Source organism: Balaenoptera musculus, chromosome 7, assembly GCF_009873245.2.
Source record: "Balaenoptera musculus isolate JJ_BM4_2016_0621 chromosome 7, mBalMus1.pri.v3, whole genome shotgun sequence".
In the NCBI taxonomy this organism is placed as follows: domain Eukaryota; kingdom Metazoa; phylum Chordata; class Mammalia; order Artiodactyla; family Balaenopteridae; genus Balaenoptera; species Balaenoptera musculus.
In genome coordinates, this window is record NC_045791.1 from 1,362,047 (window position 1) to 1,382,860 (window position 20,814).

The window sequence follows — 20,814 nt, forward strand, 5'->3', positions numbered from 1 at the left end:
GCTCTGTGTCTGTTGGGGGGGGAGGGAGGGAGGGAGCGGCAGTCACAAAAGAGCCTGGGGTAGAAACATGGAAGAAACTGTGCGACGCCAGCAGCTGTCGGCCTGCGGGGAGCCTGCAAGGGGACAGGCAGCTTTGTTCTGGGGTGCTCAGCGTGTGGCAGCGTCTGGGCTGAGCATCTGAGACAGGGGGGTCGGGCGGTGGTGAGGAGGTGAGCTCACCAGTGGGCGTGGGAGCCACCCTGATGAACTCAGCACACCCACCGACATCCTGTCTCCGCCTCTGTCTTGAGGGTGTGATGGGCTTCAGGCGCAGAGCGGAGCTTCACCACCTCCAGCCTTGGTCTGGACGGACACATGGGTTTCTCGGGCTGAGGTGGGGGTTGGTGGCGACCCGGGGATTTTCACAAACCCCGGTGAACATCAGGAACGGGTGGTTTCTTTTCCTTTGTTCCCCACCACTTACCTCCAAGGAAATCAGAGTGAAGTCCAGCATGAATTTCTGTATTTGTCGTTACTTAGTTATTTTCCAAACCAGTTTCAGCCAGAACTTTTGCGTCCGCTATTTAAAGTTTTAGGCATTTCTGTGCAGCTCCGATGCCTACGTGGCCCCAAGAGACTCAGGCCCAGACCTGCACCCGGCTGAGCCCAGACCTGCCTCTGTGGAGGGGGTGGGGGGTGGGGGTCGTCCCTGGCCCCTCCCCTCCTGTGAACCGTGGGAACTGGGAGAGCCCACCAGCTCTGGTGTTTTCGGCTGGTCCCAGCTGCACGGGTCTGGGGAGAGGTGCTCCTGGGAAGCCTCTGTCCACCCCATGGAGGTGTGAGTGGGTCTTCCAGTCGAGCTTCTTTGTACTCAGACTCTCCCAGGGAAAGGTGTGCAGGCCTGGGGCCCGGGCAGCGGGGCTCACGGGACCACCTGGGAAAGGGCCCTGAGGCTCTGAGGACGTGTGTGCACGTGAGGAAGCTGCCCGTAAACATGACGGGGACGTGTAAGCTCTCTGCCGGTGCAGGGGCCCTGAGAGTTTGTGCGGAGTTGGGGAGACTCCGTGTGTGTGTCTCTTCTCTCTCTCTTTTTCATGCACACACACACCCTACCTACATACCACATACACACCCACACCATAAACACGCACACACCACACACATGCACACTCACTCTCCTCATTCATTCATGAACGAGGGTATTTATTGAGCACCTACTATGTGCCAGGCATGGTGCCAGGTGCTAGCAACACAGCATGCCAAGCCCAGCTCTCGCGGTGCTCCAGGGGGGCTGCTCTGTGGAAGCTCCCTGTCGGGGCAAAGAACACCTGTCCCGAGGCCACCCCGCCTACTCAGCCTGTTTCCTCAGCACCCGCACTTCACATTCCAAGAGGAGGCAGAGCCATGGGGGAGAGAACGTCCCAGGGGCGATGAGTGTCAAGCTGGGGTGTGGAGACCAGGGGCACCCGGCTGTGAGGGGGCCTGGGGAGAGGGTGTCAGGAAGGCCACCCAGGTCCACATCCGGCAGAGCAGTGTCCCCAGCCCACCCACTGGCAAACCACCCACAGTTTTACCTTAGCCAAGTGCCACCTACACGATAACTTATTTAGTCTTATATTTTTAACAGACTCACCTTAAAATAGAACTTTTTTTTTCTGAAGTGGGAAGCCCCATAATATCTGAGGAAGATGTCCCCGTCTGTGTCTCCGTCACGCCTAAACGATCTCCTTTGGGTCGTGTGTGTGTCCTATGCTGGGGAAGATGCCACAGCCTTAGCGGCAAGGCTGGAGCTGGAGGGGGCTCTGGTGTGTTCTTGCTGAATGGAAAAGCCAAGCCCTCCGTCCGCCGCAGAGCACAGGGCCGGGCTGTGGGCGGGACAAGGGGCATCTCCAGCAGAAGCCGCCCTCCCTCTGCCGGGAGCCTCCTGGCCTCCAGGTGGTCAGTGAAGGCCCATTGCCCCTGTTCTTTAAGGAGGCTGATTTATAGCCGGAAGAGTGAGGAGTGATGCGGCTTTGGAAGGTGATAGATAACCAGTCCAGGAATCCGAGGTTATTCTGCCTAGTGGTCCTCTAGAGAGCGGGGAGGTCACTGCTTGTCACTGGGGCCCTAAAATGGAATTTTCTCGCGTGATGCCGTTGAGTATTGGTGATTTAACAGCGGAACCGTGGCCGCCGCCCCCCGCCCCCTGCCCCACCACACTGAGGAGCTTGAAATGTTTCCGAGTGAAATGTTGTGTGCTTACAGCCCACATTTCCTACGAGCTGTATATTTTATTGTATTGACACTCATTTCACTCGGATGTCACCTCCGTTCTTTATGCTGCCTGCGGGTCTGGGGAGGTCTCAGGAACCACTTACACTGATCACGCCACAGAGAGGCAGGGGAGCTGACGGAGGGGCTGCCAGAGGCCCCGTTCTGGGAGGGCGTCCGCACCCAGCCTGCCGACAGGAGGGAGACCGGGGGCAGGGTGCTGAGGGCAGGCTCGGGCCGAATGGTGTGTCTGGCTCATCTGGCAAGCCTGCCCAGAGTCTCGCGAGACAAGCGTTGCGAAGTCACTTTCCAGGTGAGGAACCTTGAGCCCAGAGCCCTAAGTTTCTTTGTCTCCATCGTAGACCTGGAAAATGCGCTCATAGGCCTCAGCCCCACACCTCTGGGCTCCAAAGCCTCGGTGCTTTCTACTCCCCCGCAAGAGGGGGTGTGAACAGCTAAGTGTGGTCCAGGTCAAGGTCCTCAAGCTGGATTTCCTTAGAGCGTCTCCTTAGTGAGTCCAGAAACAATCCGGGCGAGGGGCTGGGCCATGCAGGAATGCTCCCTAAGCAGTGGGGATCAGGGCTCACAAGCCCTGCCACGAGGCTGTGCCCTGCCGTCCCCAGGGAAGGCGCGTCCCGGCCCTGGGCCCACAGGAGGCCCATCCAGAGCTGTGGGCGATAATGCTGCTCGGTAGCCTGTAGTGACCCTGAGGTGGGCTCTCCGGCCCCATCTTCTGGGTGAGGAAACAGCCCAGAGAGGTCCAGCGACTCGCCCAAAGACACCCAGTTAGAGCTGGCAGGCAGGGTCAGAACCTGCGTCTGCCCGGGTCCCGGGCCTGTTTCTGCATCTCCTGCCGTTTCCGACTATCCTACGGAAAGAGATTTCCCCGCCCCCACGAGCACTCTGGGATTACCTGGGGTAACCCCGCCTCGGTGGTGTCTAGTGATCCTACCCAGAGCCACAGGTACCGCTGTCACCTCCCACCAACATGCTGAGCTCCAGGAGACGGGGCTGAGCACCCTTGCTTGCAGCTCCCCCGGCATCAAGGCCTGTGCCTGGCAAACAGACTGCTGCAGGAGGGCCCGATGGGTGTGTGAACTAACGTGCGAACGAGCGAAAGAAAGAACTAGCGGACAAAACAGCATCCAGGTCAGGTGGCGTCTGGCGTTTGCCCAGGTGAGGGCAGGCAGGTGGCTGGTCACCCAGCGGCTGTCGGCTCTCAGAACGGGGGCATCCACAGATGAATGGACATGACGAGTGTGCCAATCCTGGTCATAAATCACAAGAGAAGCCACGGGAAATGAGTGCCAGGCTTTTCTTTCTATTTAGTAATTTATCAAGGGAAGAGGCGCATTAATAAACATATTTCCCTTGAGGGGAGGGAATAACAGAGATGAATATCACTGTCAGATTTGGCCTGTTTCCTCTTGTTAGGGGCGCACGAGAGGGTGGGAATCCAAATATTAGTAGCAAGATCTTTTTTTAAGTGTATTGCAAAGATGTGTGTGTATTTCTTACTTTGTATGATATTAGATCTACCCCCCATCTTGTATTTTCCCATTTACCACTCAGTTCATAAGTAACAGGAGTCTTCTGGAAGCTTCACTTTTATATCTCAGAGTTGCCTTTAAAGTGAGGATGAACAAGGAGTGAACCCAGTAAATAAGAAGTAAGAAGCCTGGAGGACACCCAGATAGGCGGATGAGCGTTTAGGGACAGATGTCCTCCACTGTGGCTCAGCCGTCTCCTGTAGATTTGCTGCCCTTTTCTTCATTATTAGCTCTCAGCTCACCCTGCTCACCAAAGAGTCCTCCCAGCCCCTAAAGAAGCCGTGTTCATTCAGTTTCATTCTGGTAGATCTGCTGGGTTCAAGGCACTGTCAGTGGTGCTGCCCCTGTGTCCTCAGGACACACCTGCCACACCGCCCCCATTGTGCAGATGGGCAAAGAGAGGCTCAGGAGGCTGAGTAATGCACCCCAGGGCAACCACTAAGTGTCAGGCTGTCTGTGTGCCCCCACTGGGGTGTGTGTGTGTGTGTGTCCCTGCCCTGGGCCCCTGCACCCAGGAGAGCCCTCCCCTGATACCTACCCTCCCCCGCTGAGCAGAGGCAGTGCAGTGGCGGTTCTGGCGTCCACCTGCCTGCTTTGCAATCATTCTCTACTTCCCCCGGCCGCGTGGCCTTGGGCAAGCTACTTGTCTTCTCCTTTGTAAGATGAGGCTCCTAATAAATAGTTCCTTCTCTATAGGACAGGTGTGAAGGTTCAATGGCTTTATACTTGAAAATGCTTCGAACAGCCCCGAGCATCCGCTGGGCACTCAGCAATTACTGACTTTGGATGGCTGAGTGTCCACTGTCCCTTGACACACCACGCCTCTGCCCCATGCCCGGCTTTTGGCATCTCCTACTTGACTCACCACCAAGCCAGCCGGATCCCAGGGCTGGGATATAACGGTGAGCGGGGGGACCGAGTCCCTAGTTCACAGAGGCGGGAGAAACAGAAGCAACCAGACATACACAAGCAGGTGCGAACTCCCCCGAGCTGCACCTATTCACAGAGAGGGGACCGTGGTGCCCTGAGAGCGGCCCAGGGGGACCTGCCCAACTCCAGGAGGTCAGCGATGGTTTCCTGGGGAAAGTGATGACCCTGCTGAGGGCAGAGCACTGCAGGCAGAAGAAGCAGTATGTGCAAAGGCCCTGTGCAGGGGCTGGAGGGGGGGGTCAGGGGCACCCACGGAGCCACCGGGTAAGCCACGCTGAGGACTTGGGCCTTTTTCCTAATAGCAGTGGGAGCTCTGGAAAGGTTTGGGGTGGGCAAATGCAAAGACATGATCTGATTTGGCCACCGGGTATGCCACGCTGAGGACTTGTGCCTTTTTGCTAATAGCATTGGGAGTTCTGGAAAGGTTTGGGGTGGGCAAATGCAAAGACATGATCTGATTTGGCCACAGTGAGGAATGTGTATTGGACAGCAGTTAACTAAGGGCCCCAGGATGCCCCAAGCAAGTGGGGGGCTGGGCTGGTGGAAGTGGGAGATGCGACTGTGAAGGAGGTGAGGAGGGGGAGGCGTCAGGCCAACTCCCAGGTCCCCTGTTCTGCCGCTGTATGGGTGGCGGGTGCCCGCCGAGCCCAGCCCTGCAGGAGATGGGCAGTGTGGGCTGAACTGGGGCTGCCCTTCAGACACAGGAGGCCAGGTAGGCAGCTGGCTGTCAGGAAGTTCACTATCAGAGCCGCTAAAGTGAGGATTTAAAAGCTGTTTGTGGTGAGAGCGTCTTCCTGGCCTGCCTCTCCCCACCTCTCTGAAGGTACACTCAAGACAGAGAAAAGCCACACAGCAGGGCTTCTTTGGACCTTGGTTCAAATCCTGCCCTTGAGCAAGTCGCTAACCTCCCCAAGCCTCGTTTTCTTATCTGCACAGCTGGGTTTGCATTTCGGGGGACAGTAATGGCTGTTCATTGCAACAGTGGGTCTCAATGTCACTAAGGGGTGGCTGTCGCTGGGCTATTCCGTGCACCAGAATTCAGAAGCAGGGACGTATCCAAACACCACACCAAAGGGACACACGCTGTCTCTAGTTGCTGATGGGCCAGGACACATCTCTGTGGTCCGGGATGCTTGTTCAGATGGGTGGTCGTGTCTGCAGCACAGCCCAAGCGCCGGTTGGGGAGGGGCTGCTCCGTCGGACCCTGTGAGGCAGAATGAGGTTGTGAGACATTGTGTCCCTAGGCCTGTGGGCTGGGGTCCTTCCCGCCGCAAGACAAAGGTGGTGACACGGTCTGAGTGTGTCACCTGCTGGCCTGGGTGCCAGCCATGCTCCCAGGCCCCTCTGCGGGGCAGAATGAGCTGGTATTCACCAAATGGAGCACCTTCCGTGAACCCACCATAGCTCTGCTTGCTAAAAGATCTATAAGCCCCAGGCCTCAGAACCCAACAGAATCAACAGACGGCCAAAAACAAAGATGTTCAAGGAAAAGAATACCCTGAGTAACTCAACTTTTTCTCCCAACTGGGAGCTTTCCTACAAGCGCTTAATCCTTTCTGGTTGAAAACAAAGTCTATGATTACACGCGTGCACTTGTACAGACATACGTACAGGGTACCCACCTGGGTCTTGGACCCAGCATCCTTCATCCACAAAGGAGATGGTTAGGAAAGAAGACCCCAGAATCCCCTTCCAGCAGGAGGATTCTGGTGGCCCAGCCTTAAAGGGGCTTCCCAGATTTGCCAGCCAAGGATGGGGCGGGGGGAGGGCTGGGCGTGGTTGCCCCCCAGGGCAGGGGCTCGGCCGAGGCTGCTCCGGTTGGTGGTGGTGGGCTTTCTAGGGGATCGGTTGGTCCTGGGAATGTGGGCCCAGAGAGTCACAGGGTATCGCTCCTGCCCTCAGTTCTCCTGCAGTGGTGGAGACAGCACACTGACTCGCAACCCCGCAGCCAGGACATCCTGCATCTCCCTGGAGGAGGGGACCTATGGGGTCTGGGCAGGGCTGAGCAGGCAGAAGGGAGGAAGGCGGGCGTCGCGAGCCCAGGACCCGCCGAGCGCGGGTGTGGGTACTGATGCACTCTTCAGCACAGGCCTGGAGGTCGGCGCTTGGGGACCCTTTACAAAGAGGAAACGGGCCCAAGGAGGGTCTGGACGGGGTCGGAACCTTGGCATGTGGATTCTTGTCCAGCGATGTTGTCAGACCATTTCTAGGCTGCTGTGTGCCCAGAGGGGAGACCAGAACCCTGGTTGGGAGAGGAGGGGCTGTCAGGAGGAGCGGTCTGGGGCCCCTGGTCCTGAGGAGCAGGGAGCCCGGTCTGGGGGCAGGCCCTTCTCCCTCCCTGCAGTTATGTGTGTATGTATGGGGAGGGGGAGAGCGTACTCACGGCCAGTCGGGTAGGGCACCGTGCGCGTGCGTGCATGCGTGTTTAAGGCAACAGGTCCCTGAGGCCCAGGCGACTCCAGAAGGGAAGGGCCTCGGTGTCGGAGAGCCGTCCGCATGCTGCCAGGCTGCCTTTTGCCGTGGCATCCTGCATCCTGCATCCTCCCCACACCAGACCGGCCAGGAGTCTAGGGCCTCTGCTTGGCGAATGTCCAGTCAGGGCATTTCGGGGCGATCCTGGTCGCAACGTGATCCGTGACCCTGGAGCACGTGACTCCTTTCTCTCTCTTTCCCGTGGAAGAGTCACCCGCTGGGATGCTCTACAGCAATAAAAAAGGCGCCGGTTCCTGCCACGCACAGCTGCGTGGAGAAACCTCACCGATAATGTCGGACGGAAGAAGCTGTTTGAGAAAAAGCATTGATAATTCCATTTACGTAATAGACAAGTACGCAAAACAGGCAATGCTAAGCCGAGGGTGAGAGGCCAGGATGGTGGCTGCCCCGGGGAGGGTCCGGAAGGGGCAGAGGGGCTGCTGGGCGCTGGCCGGGCCGTGCTTCGTGGCCCGCTGCTGGCTTCGCGGGTGGGTTCCCTTTGTGAGAGGCCACCGAGCAGTTCACCTACGGTTTGTGACTTGGCCGCTGTGCCTCAGGCGTTGCTGGACCCGGTCTCGGCCTCTGCATGCCTAACGGGACAGGCACTAACACAGATCCTCAGCACACCAGGTGTGGACCAGGCCCATCGTACAGATGAGCAAACTGAGGCCGAGAGAGACCCGTGCCCCAGAGCCACCAGCTGGACAGGGGCAGATCCGCAGTGCCCATCAGACTGTCCCCACCCCCAGTCCCCTTCCCCCGTCGCATCACCCCCACAAGCGCGGTCATGCTGACGCCCCTTGGCTTGGCTGTCCTGCAGTGTCGCGTTTCTCCAGCCCCCGGGTGACGCCCCGCCTGAGCCGCAAGCGGGCGCTGTCCATCTCCCCGCTCTCGGACGCCAGCCTCGACCTGCAGCGCATGATCCGGACCTCTCCCAACTCGCTGGTGGCCTACATCAACAACTCGAGAAGCAGCTCGGCTGCCAGCGGCTCCTATGGGCACCTGTCGGCGGGCACTCTCAGGTGAGCCCAGCCCGCGAGCCGGGGCCAGGAATGGGAGCTGGGCTGGGGCCCAGTGGGGAGGGTCCACACTGGCCCCCCGGGAGAAACATAGGACTTGGTTTTTGGGTTTTTTTATTGAAATATAGTTGATTTACAATGTTGTGTTAGTTTCTGCTGTACAGCAAAGTGACTCAGTTATACACATATATACATTCTTTTTCATATTCTTTTCCACATGGTTTATCACAGGATATGGAATAGAGTTCCCTGTGCTCTACAGTAGGACCTTGTTGTTTATAGGACTTGTAAGTCAGTCTACTTGCGACTATTCCAGGAATTCAAAACCAGTAGTGATGACACTGAAACATGCCAACATTCGGGTACATCTTCATGGGCCTGTTTTTCACCCACCAAATGATTTTTTAGTAACCCTTACCGGGCCTGTCGCGAAAGATTCCATCATGAAGTCAAAGGGGACTTTCCTAGCATTTCAGCAGTGTCACTGACCAGCACTGGGACCGCTGGAGGTGTGACGCTGGCTTGGCCTGCACGTCTCTGGGCTGGCAGACGTCTCCCTCTGTGGTCACAGCACACGCAGACCTCACCATCACCACCCGCCCTGCCCCCTCTGTGCAGCCCTTGACTGTTCAGAGGACTCAGACCCCAGCCAACTTGGCTGAAACCCATGTCCTTACCCTGGCCCTCCTGAAAGAGGCCAGGGTTAGAGGAGCTTAGGAAGGCCAAGAGAGCTCAGCCCAAGGACCCGGAGATAAGGGGTGATAACAATTATATCAGTTATCTTTTGCTGTGTGACAAAAAAACAAAAACAACAAAAAACCGCAGTTTCAAACAACAATAAGCATGTAACCTCTCGCACCATTTCCGAGGGTCAGGAGCACGAGACTGGCGTAGCTTCAGGCCTCTCACGAGGCTGCAGTCCAGATGTCGACCAGGGCCATGGTCACCTGGAGACTGGACTGGGCCTGGATGTCTGTTTCCAGGATGGCTTGCCCTTGGGCCTGTTGGCACGAGCTTCAGTTCCTCTTCATGGGCGCCCCTCCGCATGCTGCTTGCGCGTCCTCACAACATGGTGGCTGGCTCCCCCACCCCCCGCCCCCAGAGGGAGTGGCCCCAGAGAGCAAGGAGGAAGCCACGGCATCTTCCGTGACTTAGCCTCGGAGGGCACCATTTCTCCCTCAGTGTCCTGTTCTGGAAAGGGTGGCCCGTATGCAGGTGGCATGGTAGAGCTCAGAAGACAGAGGACAGTGGGAACCGGAGGGCCCGGGACACACTTCCTGGACGAGGGCGCATTAGAACGGGGTTCAAACAGTCAGGGAGCATCAGTGACGCAGGGGCACATCCCAGGCGACAGAGCAGTGAAGGGCCAGGGACAAAGGCTGCGTCCTGGGGCAGGGCCTGGGAGCTACGCACAGAAGTGGAGGCCTGAGACGGCCGGCAGGGGGAGCCACGGGTGCTTGAGCGGGGTAAAGCCACGGTGACGGGGCAGTCAGCAGCACGCCCATCCCGATCCCCGGGCAGGGTCCTGTCTGCCCAGGAAGCGTGAGCCTCACAGAGTCCTGCCCCCACTCCTCTCCACCACCTTGTCTGCCCTTCTCTGCAGCCCGGCCTTCACCTTCCCCCACCCCATCAACCCCGTGGCCTACCAGCAGATCCTGAGCCAGCAGCGGGGCCTGGGCTCGGCCTTTGGGCACACGCCGCCCCTGATCCAGCCCTCTCCCACCTTCCTGGCCCAGCAGCCCATGGCCTTCACCTCCATCAATGCCACGTCCACGCAGCTCAGTAGCAGCAGCAACTGTCTGAGTGATGCCAACCAGGTAGGTGGGTGCGGGGGGCAGGGGGCCACCAGGTACTCATCTGCACCAAGCGAAGGCCAATCACAGCCGTCTCATGCCAGGAACCTGTGGAAGGACTCTAGGCACGGGTCTGGCTGGCACCGTACCTCTGGGCAGAGGCCACGTGATCAAACGGGCCTCGGGCTGGATACCCAGTCAAGAGACCCGGGCTGGGTCCTCACACTGCCCTCACGCACCGTGGGCTGGCACCCAGCCTCAGTTCTTTGGCTGCCTGTCCAATAAGCATAACGACTAGATGGAGAAACCCTAGCATTCAGAGTCAGGCGTCATACAGGGACCTCACACACAGCATGGAACATGGATGGACGAAACAGGTAATTAATATTGTACAGCTTAGCTTTAGAGCATGAGTTTACCCAAGGCCATCTTTTTTGAGCTTCCCAACGGGCTATTGACGTGCCCGGGCCGGCTCACACAGTGCTTGGCATGCTCGGTGCCGTGAGCATTTGATGAATGAACAAAGTCCTGTTTTGCAGGTGAGCAAATGCAGTTGGAGTCCTAGAGACAGTATCAGATAGTAGGAAGGGCGCAGGCCTCAGAATCAGATCGTGTTTTGAACCCTGACTTACCTGAAAGCTCTTTCAGCCTGAGCTCACACACCTGCAGAGTGGGGCTGCCACTGGTATTGGGTCACTGAGCCTGGGTCCACCTGGATCCTGGTTAGTGCTCACGATGACCGTCCTTGAGGTGAAGCAGCTGCCCAGGCCACCCAGCTGGCAGGGCAGAGGTTGGAAGTGACCACGTGCTGGGGAGGAAAGACCAGAGGCCGCGCGGTCTAGGAGCGGCCCTCTTCTAGAAAGTTCTCCCCAGGGCTCCAGGCGGCCACCTAGCACCTCCCTGACAGTGGCTGTCGGCTTTTGTCACACCCCCTTACACCGCAACTCTAACCCACTTGTCCTGAGGAACCAAGCTCTTCTGTCCCGCTCCCGGGACTGGCCAGCCCTGTTGTCCCCAGACCCAGAGCCGCCCCTGCCTGGGAGGACTGAGAAGTCGAGGCCGCTGAGTCGGGAGCGGGGTCCCCAGCATTTCTCAAAGAGAGGGTCTCTGCTCCATCTCCGTGGCGGGGGTGGGGGGTGCTGCGTGGTAGGGAGGAGGGTGCTGGCGGGCCGGGCCCTGGGCTCCCCAGGCTGTGCCCCAGGCCAGAGCTGGGCGGGGACTCAGTTTCTGAAACTGCAAACACAAGTGTTGGCCCAGAAGGCCTGGTGCGGAGGGTCCAGGGTAAAGCCCAAGCAGAACTTTGGGGTGCCCCCCTGTGCTCCCCTCTCCCAGAACAAGCAGAGCAGCGAGTCGGCCGTGAGCAGCACCGTCAACCCCCTCGTCATTCACAAGCGCAGCAAGGTCAAGACCGAGGCCGAGGGCCTGCGGCCCGCCTCCCCTCTGACCCTGACGCAGGTAACCTGCCGGCCGGCCTGGCCGCGCTCGAACTGGGGCCGGGCCTCGTCTCCTGGGGTAGCTGCCTTGGGGCCATGACCCTGTTGAGAGTGGGTGATGGACAGCAGCCTGCATGAACGAATGAGTGACTGAGTGAGTGGACCAGAGAGGGCAGGGCAGGCACGCCAGGAAGCTCAGGGAGGACCAGAGCTGTGTCCCCATCTCCCCGCACCCACCTCACAGGTGCTCATCAAACGCCTGCCTGAGGGGGAGGGGGGAGGGAGGGAGGGAAGGGGAGGGAGGAGGGGAGGGGGAGGGAAGGGGAGGGAGGAGGGAGGAAGAGAGGGAGGGCTGCAGCTGTCTGTCCCCGCAGCACAAGCCCCAGGCCCACTGAGTTGCTCACGGCCCCTGAACGGCTCAGTCCCCCTGCGTCTGCGCCCTCTCCCTGGAAATCTGACCCCCACCCTATTCCCTGAATAGTAGGACCCACATCTGCCCAGACACCCCTCCCCCCACCAGCTTCTAGGTCACTTTGTCTCCTGCACTGCACGGTAAGCTTTGGAGAGGTGGCACTTTGGGAACAGTGCCTGGTTTGGCTCTGCGTCACCGGGTTTGCCTAGGGCCTGGTGCGCAGTGGCTGAGAGATAATATTTTCTAAGGACTCAACGCACATTTGAGGGGGTGAGTGTTACAGTGCCTGGGAGGGGAGGGGGGACAGTTCTTGGTGGGAAGGCGAGGAACAGAGCATCCCGCAGCCCAGAATGAGCCTGTCGTGGGGCTGAGACCCTAGTGCAGGTGTCTTTGGAGATCCTGCCACTTATTCCAACACCAAGCCGGCAGGCACACAGCCCCAGCTCCAGGGGAGGGGACGGCATGCATGCTGACCTCTGGGGCAGGCCTCTCGTGGTGGCCCGGTCTCCACCCATTACTACGGAATCCGCAGCTATGACACCACGGGGCCTCGGGGCCTCTGGTCCCCGTCTCCCCTACATCTGCCGGACCATCCTTTATCAAACCTGTAAACCATCGGGCGTGCTCCAGGCACTTAATTTTTATGAAATATTGGGTTCTGTTATTGTCAGGCAAACAGAGGTTGGTGACAAATTCTTCTCCCCTCACTGACACCAGAGCATCTCTGCGTGATGCATGGTTTCCACGTGGCTGGCCATCATCAGGGGCCGTTGAAATTGATGAGGACGGTGAGCATCCACCGGAGATCCACTCACTGGAGCCATGGAGCCAGGGCTGCGGGGAGGCGCTCAGCGCCGGGGAGCCCCCCGCCCCGCCCCCTCAACCCGGGGGGCTGCACAGAGCCCACCCTCCTGCCCAGCTCCGCTCCTACCTCGTGTCACGGAAGGGCAGCCATTCATCACGAGGAGGTTGTCACCGTGTCACTCAGTGTCCTGACTCAGTGACCTGACTCCTTTGCTCCCTGACTCATTTGCAAGGTGGACGGGCTTGCTTTCTCTTGGCAGCAAATGCAACAGAACGAATCCCTCCTCGGCTTCAGCCCTCAGGTTCCTGGGCTGGGATGCTGCTCGGCTCAGTCTGGAGACCCAGGCCCACCCCCTGCCCCTGCACTCTCCTCCGATCACGTCCACGCGGCAGCTTCTTCCCGTCTTCTCTGAAATAAGCAGGGCAGGCAGCTTGAGGAGTAATACGTCTATTTCCAGTTTTTCTGGAAGTGCAGAGGCATTAGGAGGCCCCAGCCCTCCCACGGCTAGAGACTCGGGAAAGAGGCATTCCTGCCTCTCCTTTTAATGTGGACCCAGTGCTGCCCGGGGACTTACTGGACAACACGTCGTTTTCCTTTTCCAGAACACGTGCATTAATTGTAAGGTGCTCTGGGAGATGACACTCAGAACCCACCCCCTGGAGAGCCCTCTGCAGCCCCAGTGGAAAGCCAGTCTGGGGTGCGAGTCTGCACCAGCCAAGGTGGGGGTCACGAGGCCAGTTTCTGCTCCGAGAAATGGACTCAACGTCAGGAGGGAGGCTGCGATGGAGGCTGCAGCCTCCGCTTCATTGAGTCCCTGTGGCCTTTGGGAACTGGGGTGCCTGTCTGTGGGGAGAGGGTGTCTGTCCCCCCTTAGCCTGAGCTATAAATGCTTTCCCCAGAGGCTCTTCTGAAAGACAGACATTCCTGCCATTTTGGAGATAGTTTAGAAGTAAAGCAGGCCCCCCTAACGTCTGCCCCTTTGCCTGGCTTTGCTCTGAGCCTGCCCCACAGGCCAGGGGATACTGGGGAGGCCTCAGCCTGCTCTGGAGGGCCTCGCTGGGCCTTCTTCCCAACCTGGCCATCTGTGCCTCTCCCCACGTCCCCGCTCCTGGTACCACTCAGCCTGTCCCGTGTGCCCAGCTTGGAAGCTGCCCCCGGCCAGCTCTGTTGGCATCAGCTGGGATGGGGGGCCTTGTGGGGTTGACCCTCAGTCTGTTGCTGGTTTGGGAAGAAAAGCCTTTGTCCTCTTTGAAAGGAATTTCGGGCGCCTGTGATCAATGGAAGGCCCATTTCAGGGGCCTTTCCTTTACCTTGAAATGGGCATACGTGGGCCCCATCGTGGCCGGGAGACATGAGCCCAGATCTGGGCAGCCGCAAACTCACTGTGTCCTGGAGGGAGCTGGTCGGCCTCTGCTGGAACGTCAGGGTGCCCAGCTGTCATACCAGAATACAAACACCCACATTTTAGGGCTGTCACAGGGAAGCCCGATGCTGGGAGAGTGAGTGCCATGTGTGCCCTTGGGAGGAGGGGACAGTGTGAGGGTAAGGCCAGGCCAATGCATGTGGAGTTTCCTCTTGCCTCCAGACAGGAGCCGACCCCGCACACACTCTAAATACAAATGCCTGCTGCCCCCCTGAGCCTGTGGGGCCTGCCCCAGCTCTCCCCAGGGAAACCCCGCCCAATAAGCAAAAGTCACTGCCCTCCTGTCTCCTGTTCTCCTTGCCATGGCCGTTGACCCAGGATTGACGGGACTCTGTGCTGATGACCAGCCAGCATGTGTGTATGCTCGTGCGTTCATGCGTGTGATGTGCATGTGAGCACGGGCGTGGGCCCACCTAGGCCAGCCCACGGGTCCTCAGCACAGCCTTCGCGGGGCTGATAGTGGCCTTTCCTCAGGGCCAGGTGGCTGGGCGTGGCTCATGTGTGTGTGCTCTGCACCCCCGCCCCCCAGGAGCAGCTGGCTGACCTCAAGGAGGACCTGGACCGGGATGAGTGTAAGCAAGAGGCTGAGGTGGTCGTCTATGAGACCAACTGCCACTGGGAGGACTGCACCAAGGAGTACGACAGCCAGGAGCAGCTGGTGCACGTAAGCCCCTGGGCGCCCGCGGCCTGCCTGCCGCGGGCCCAGCCCGGCCCCCTGCTAGAGAGAAGGGGCTCCCAGAGATGCCTGGGCCACCTCCTGTGCAAGCGGAAGGCGTGATTAGTTACCTAGGTCGTGCTTGTTTCTAAAAGGGGACTTGTAAATACGTATGTAGTACAAGAGATTAACAAAAATAATGGAAAATTAGAAGGAAAGGAACAATAAAATGAAGCCCAAAGTAAAGGTAGTATTAAAAACCAAGTGCTCTGAGCTTGGTCTTTTTTTATTTTTATTTTTTCTGGAGCATCCTGGCAGCCAATGCAAAGAGGGAAATAAGATTAGTTAAGCCAGCCAGCATCCACAAGATAACAACAAACCTGACCCTGAAACCTGAAAAAAGTTTCTCCCGTGGAGGGAGGAGTTGGTCATTTCCTCTTGGAGACCATGCACAGATACCCAGTGTACATGGGTGCAGCTGGGTGTTTACACCCATACAGGGAGGGGGCTGCTTAAGAATGCCTGGGTGCTGACGGATCAGGAGATCAGAGAAGGCCACGGGAGCTGGGTGTGCCCTTCAGGGTCCGCCTGTACACTTTCTACAACAGCAGCCACTGTGGGCTCACTCATGCAGTGCAAACAGCAGGAACAGGAGCTCAAGGTAGGAGGTGCCTGGCTTCCGACCTGGCTCCACCACAGCTAGCCAAGTGGTTCTGAACAAGTGACTGAACCTCTATGAGCCTCGGGTTTTTTCTCCTGTAAATAGAGGTGAAGCCCACTCTACAGAGGGGTGAAGGTTGACCATGATACCAGCATAAGCACTTAGCAGAGAGCAGCCCTCCACACACGGGCATTCCCTCCTGGCTTCTCCTCCCTGTTCCCCAGGCTGGCCCCGAGTGGTTCCCTCTTCTCCATCCAGAAAAGAACTTAAAGAATAAACCTCCCCCAACCCCAACGCACACTCCTTGGTGAGTGAGTGTCTGTAAAGATGAACCTACACCAAGCTGGAAGCTCAATTGCTGGGTAGATCCCCACTCGGCAACTCTCTTACATTTTAACCAATTTAATTGTAAATTTGAGTTAGCTACCTGACATTTTTTAAATATTTAAAAAATTATGTAAGTATTATATAAACATATTCTCTTTATAATCAAATTGAGCGCTATGGAAGTATACAAAATATAAAGTAAAAATCCCCCTACCCTCTCCTTTCTCACCTCCCGAGCGAAGCTTTGTCCAAAGTTGAGCGTGGATCCTCCAGATGGCTTCTGTTCACACACACAGACACACACACACACACACACACACGCTGGTCACACCCAGGAGCCATCCCACAGGAGCCACCTCCTCCCCAGCTCTGTGAAATCAACATTTAAGACACCACCCACTCCGCCTGCTTCCTTTTTTCATGGGCTTGCTCTCAAAGACTGTAGGTTTCTTTGGTGTTGGGGTTTGTCTCCCCAAATTTTCACCCAAGGGACTGGAATTTCTCAGCAAACCCATTGCCGCTGACATCAAACCTGTAAAGCAGGGTCTTATCTAATCCCCCTGGGACTCAAACATAATTTTTCAACCAAGTGCTCTGAGCTAGAGTTCACATACACTTCTTTTTTTTTCTGGAGCTTCCTGGCAGCCAATGCAAAGAGGAAAATAAGATTAGTTCAGCCAGCCAGCGCCTGTAAGATAATAACACCTCTTTGGGTTAAACAAGTCTTGAGGTGGAGTAGGGGCCATTGCAGCTGTGAGCTGTGGGACAAATCAGATAGATGAAAGGGGGAAAAGAGAAGATCTGGAGCTGGGAGGGGTTGCAGGCAGAGAGGTGGAGAGGAGGATGTAAAAGATGCTCAGCAAGGAGTGCATTGGCCCCAAAGAGCGGGGAGGGGATTCTTCAAGTAAAGGCAGGGGGTCCAGACGTGGGAAGAAGGGCTCCAGCTGCAGGCTCCTGCCTGGGTCCTGGGGCTGTGGGTGACCACCTGCACCTGGCTCTGAAAGGAGCAGGTTCCTGTGTTGGGGTGTGGGGAGCAGGCTGGTCTGCTCAGCTCCGTCTCTCTCTCTGCTCCCTGGGAAGATGGATGGCCTGGGCACGCACGCAAACTGGAGCCCCCAGTCAATTATTAACAATTTGTTGCTAAGCAAACCAATAAGAAAAAAATGAAAGGTATTGTCAGGAAGCATTTTTATCATTTGAAAGGCTTTCAAAATGGAAAGTGAGGCTAATATAGTAAGATTTCCCTGGAAGTTCAAAGCGCCATAAATTTTGCTTGCTCTGATGTTGGCGTTTGGATGCATGACGGTCCGGCCTGTCACCCAGGGCGCAAGGGCCCAGCGGTTTTCTGTCTTGCGGGGAGAAGATGCTGCTGGACCCCAGATGCTCAGCTCCGGCACAGCCTTGTAGGTTGCAAAGGTCTACAGAAGCGCCATCCAGTAGAAAGACACCACCAGCCCCAGGGCCAGCCCCACATGTAGTGTTACATTAGCTAGGGGTACATTTAAGCAGAGTGAAAGGAAACAGGTAAAATTAATTGGATTCATGTATCAATATTTTGTTTAACCCAGTATATCTAATATTATCCTTTCTGCATGCAGTCAATATATCACAAAATTATTGAGATATTTTACATCCTTCTTTCATTCTCAGTCTTTGAAACAGGTGTGTGGTTTATACTTACAGCCCATCTTGGTCGGGACCAACCACCTTTCAGGGGTGCAACAGCCACAAGCGGAGAATGGCCACCAAATGGGACAGTGTGGGTCCAGACGTGGTGGCAAAGATGCCACCATTCCCACTCCCCAGTTAAACAGACAACCTGAAAGATTAAGGACATAAAGGTCCTGAGGCCCCACCCACGTATCAACACATCCCAAAGCTCAGAAGTAGTTAGAGCCCTGCTCCAGTGAGGACTGCAGCCTTCAGTTAAATCATCAAAGCAAGTAACAAAACCAAATGTCCTACTCAGGGCGGCTTGCTCTGCTACCTGTGACAGAAAACCTCCGTGGCCCGTTGCTCCCCATCACAGGGAGAAACTGCCCCCGGGGGGCACACAGGTGACGGGCCCAGGGCAGAGGCCAGAAGGTGTGGGTGCAGGGGCTGAGAAAAAGAGAAAAATTCTCCCCATGCTCCTGAGCCAGGGCAGTGCTGGCTGGGGTGGGTCTGAGGCCCGCTCGTCCAGGGAAGGCTTTCTGGCCATGCACTTCCCAGCTGTGCCCGAGATGCCCCCCCCACCCTGAGCACCGAGGGCCCCCACCACCACTGCAGGATCAGCTGGATGTCTTGGGCTGTCCCGCCTTGCTCTCCTGGGCCGTTTTGTCCCCCGGGCAGCATCACACAGTGCCCAGGGCACACCATCAGGGTCAGACTCTAGCTCCATCCTGGGCAGGCTACTTTAACAACCTGGGCTTTTGTGAAAAGGGGACAAAGCTATCATCTCATGGGTCACTGTCAAAAAGAGAGACGAGGATGCATTTATGTTTCTGTTACGGTAAAAATGTTAGGCAATTCCCTGGCGGTCCGGTGGTTAGGACTCGGCGCTTTCACTGCCGAGGGCCTGGCTTCAATCCCTGGTCAGGAAACTAAGATGCCACAAGCCTCGTGGCCTAAAAGAAAAACAAAAATATTATTTAAAAATTTCTGGAGCCATAGGGACAAGCGTGGGAGAGGCTGCTCATGCCCCCACTGTGAGCATGTCTGCCCCACCGCAGCTAATGAGTGCCTACTGTTTGCAGCCTGGAAGCATCATCATAACCATCATCATAACCATCAGTTCTCCATAGACCAGAGCCTAGAGCCCAGACTGGAATGAGCGGGGTGGCTTTGACCATCATGGAGGGTCACTTTGATGACTAATTGGAAGATGCAGCCCAGATAACTCAAGAGGAGGCGTGGCCGGCACCTGGATGCTGGCCCACGCGACGGCTGGTCTGCATAGACCAGGTGGGGTCTGGAGGGGTGGGTGGACGGGCTCACCCTTCCCCGTGGGCTTCTTCCCGGCAGCATATCAACAACGAGCACATCCACGGGGAGAAGAAGGAGTTCGTGTGTCGCTGGCAGGCCTGCACGCGGGAGCAGAAGCCCTTCAAGGCGCAGTACATGCTGGTGGTGCACATGCGCAGACACACGGGCGAGAAGCCCCACAAGTGCACGGTGAGTGGCCGCGGGCCAGCCCGTCGGCCAGCTGATGGGGCTGGTGTGGGCAAACCTGGTGGAACAGCGTTGGGACAGGCCTTGCCGACAGGGTGTCCTGTCTGCCCCCGCCCAGTCTTGGGTCCTGGGGGCCCCTCTTCTGTCTGTCTGCTGCCCCAGATCTTCGCTTACTCTCCCTGTGGGGCAGCGTGTGCATCTCGGTACCTGCGGGGGGAGGGGGGGCGTGCTGGTGTCTCTGTGGTTGTGTCTGCATTACCAGGAGCCCCACGGCACAGCTGTGCCCTCACCCGGCTGGGTGACCCTGGGCAGGGGGCCAGCTTGGTAGCTCCCTGCAGCCTGTCCTCTGCACAGAAAAGAGTTTCGCTGGAGAGTCACAGATTGAGCGATGACGGGTTAAAAGTCACTTTGGTTGAGTTTTTTTAAAAAATGGGAACGCAGTGATAAGACCTTTTAGACAGTCTCCCTTACAGAGTCAACAGGATTTGTGACGCTATTGGGTTGGCCAAAAAGTTTGGGGAAACCTGAACGAACTTTTTGGCCAACCCAATGTTTGGTGAGACCTTTTTTTAAATTTTATTTTATTTATTTTTTTAAACATTAGGTTCTTATTAGTTATCCATTTTATACATATTAGTGTATATATGTCAATCCCAATCTCCCAGTTCATCACAGCACCACCCCTCCCCCGCCACTTTCCCCCCTTGGTGTCCATAGGTTTGTTGTCTACATCTGTGTCTCTATTTCTGCCCTGCAAACCGGTTCGTCTGTACCATTTTTCTAGGTTCCACATATATGCGTTAATATAGGTGAGACCCTTTTTTAACACACAGGAATTGCTCCCTCTTTCAAAGAGCGGTGGCCTTGTGATGCACTCCTGTGGCTGTGACAGAGGCCTCTGGGAACTGCTCTTTGTGAATTACCGTATTTCATAGATTCTGAGACATACACTTTGTTCTCATTTTAATGACTCTGAAATCAGTCTGTCTTAAAATCGGTGGTGTCCAGGATTCAATGAAATACACTACCTTTGTTGGCAAGGTTTTGGTTTTTTTTAATTGAGATAGAATTCACATACCATAAAGTTCACCCTTTTTTAAAAAGTGTACAGTTCAGTGATTTTGAGCGAATTCACAAACTTGTGCAGCCTTCACCACTAGCTAATTTCAGGACATTTTCAACACTTCCCCAAAAGAAACCCCATACCCACCAGCAATCACTCCCCATTCCTCCCTCCCCTGCATCCCCTGACCGCCACTAATTTGCTTTCTGTCTCTATCAACATGCTTATTCTGGGCAGTTCATAAAAATGGAATCGTACAATGTGTAGCCTCTGCGTCTTTTCCTTCACTTAGCATGTTTTCAAGGTTCATCCGTGTAGTATCATGTATGAGTATTTCATTTCTTTTTGTGGCTAAATAATATTCCACTGTGGACGGATCACAGTTTTTTATCCATTTATCAGTTGGTGGCTATTTGCATTGTTTTCACTTTTTGGCTATTAACACTGCTATGAACATTCACGTTCAAGTTTTTGTGTGGTTATGTTTTCAGTTTCTTACGTATATACCTAAGAGTGGGTCATAGAGTCATAGAGTGGGTCATTGCTGGGTCATAGAGTAACTGTATGTTTAACTTTTTGAGGACCTGCCAGACTCTTTTCCAAAAAGGTGACGGTATTTTACATTCCCACCAGCCATGGGTGAGGGTTCTGATTTCTCCACATCCACACCAAAACTTGTAGTTACCTGCCTTTCAGTTACCTAGTCATCCTAGTGGGCGTGAAGTTGCATCTCATTGTGGTTTTGATTCGCATTCCCTTAATGACAGATGCTTTTGAGCATCTTTTTGTGTGCTTATTGGCCACTTGTATATCTTCTTTGGAGAAATGTCTACTCCAGTATTTTGCCCATTTTTAAATTGAGTTATTTGTCTTTTTGTTGTTGAATTGTAGT

The 20,814-nt window shown here is 56.0% G+C and overlaps 1 protein-coding gene across 3 annotated transcripts in view; it reads left to right on the forward strand.

Annotated features, from left to right (window-relative positions):
• Positions 1 to 20,814, forward strand: part of GLI2 (GLI family zinc finger 2) — a 245,708-nt gene that overhangs the window by 213,654 nt on the left and 11,240 nt on the right. For 2 of the 3 annotated variants that reach the window (XM_036856901.1, XM_036856904.1), the window contains 5 exons: positions 8,002 to 8,203; positions 9,804 to 10,017; positions 11,326 to 11,448; positions 14,596 to 14,730; positions 18,713 to 18,862. In XM_036856901.1, coding sequence (XP_036712796.1) covers positions 8,002 to 8,203; positions 9,804 to 10,017; positions 11,326 to 11,448; positions 14,596 to 14,730; positions 18,713 to 18,862 — 824 coding nt within the window. The remainder of the gene's footprint in view (positions 1 to 8,001; positions 8,204 to 9,803; positions 10,018 to 11,325; positions 11,449 to 14,595; positions 14,731 to 18,712; positions 18,863 to 20,814) is intronic. The other variant, XM_036856903.1, reaches the window with a different exon arrangement.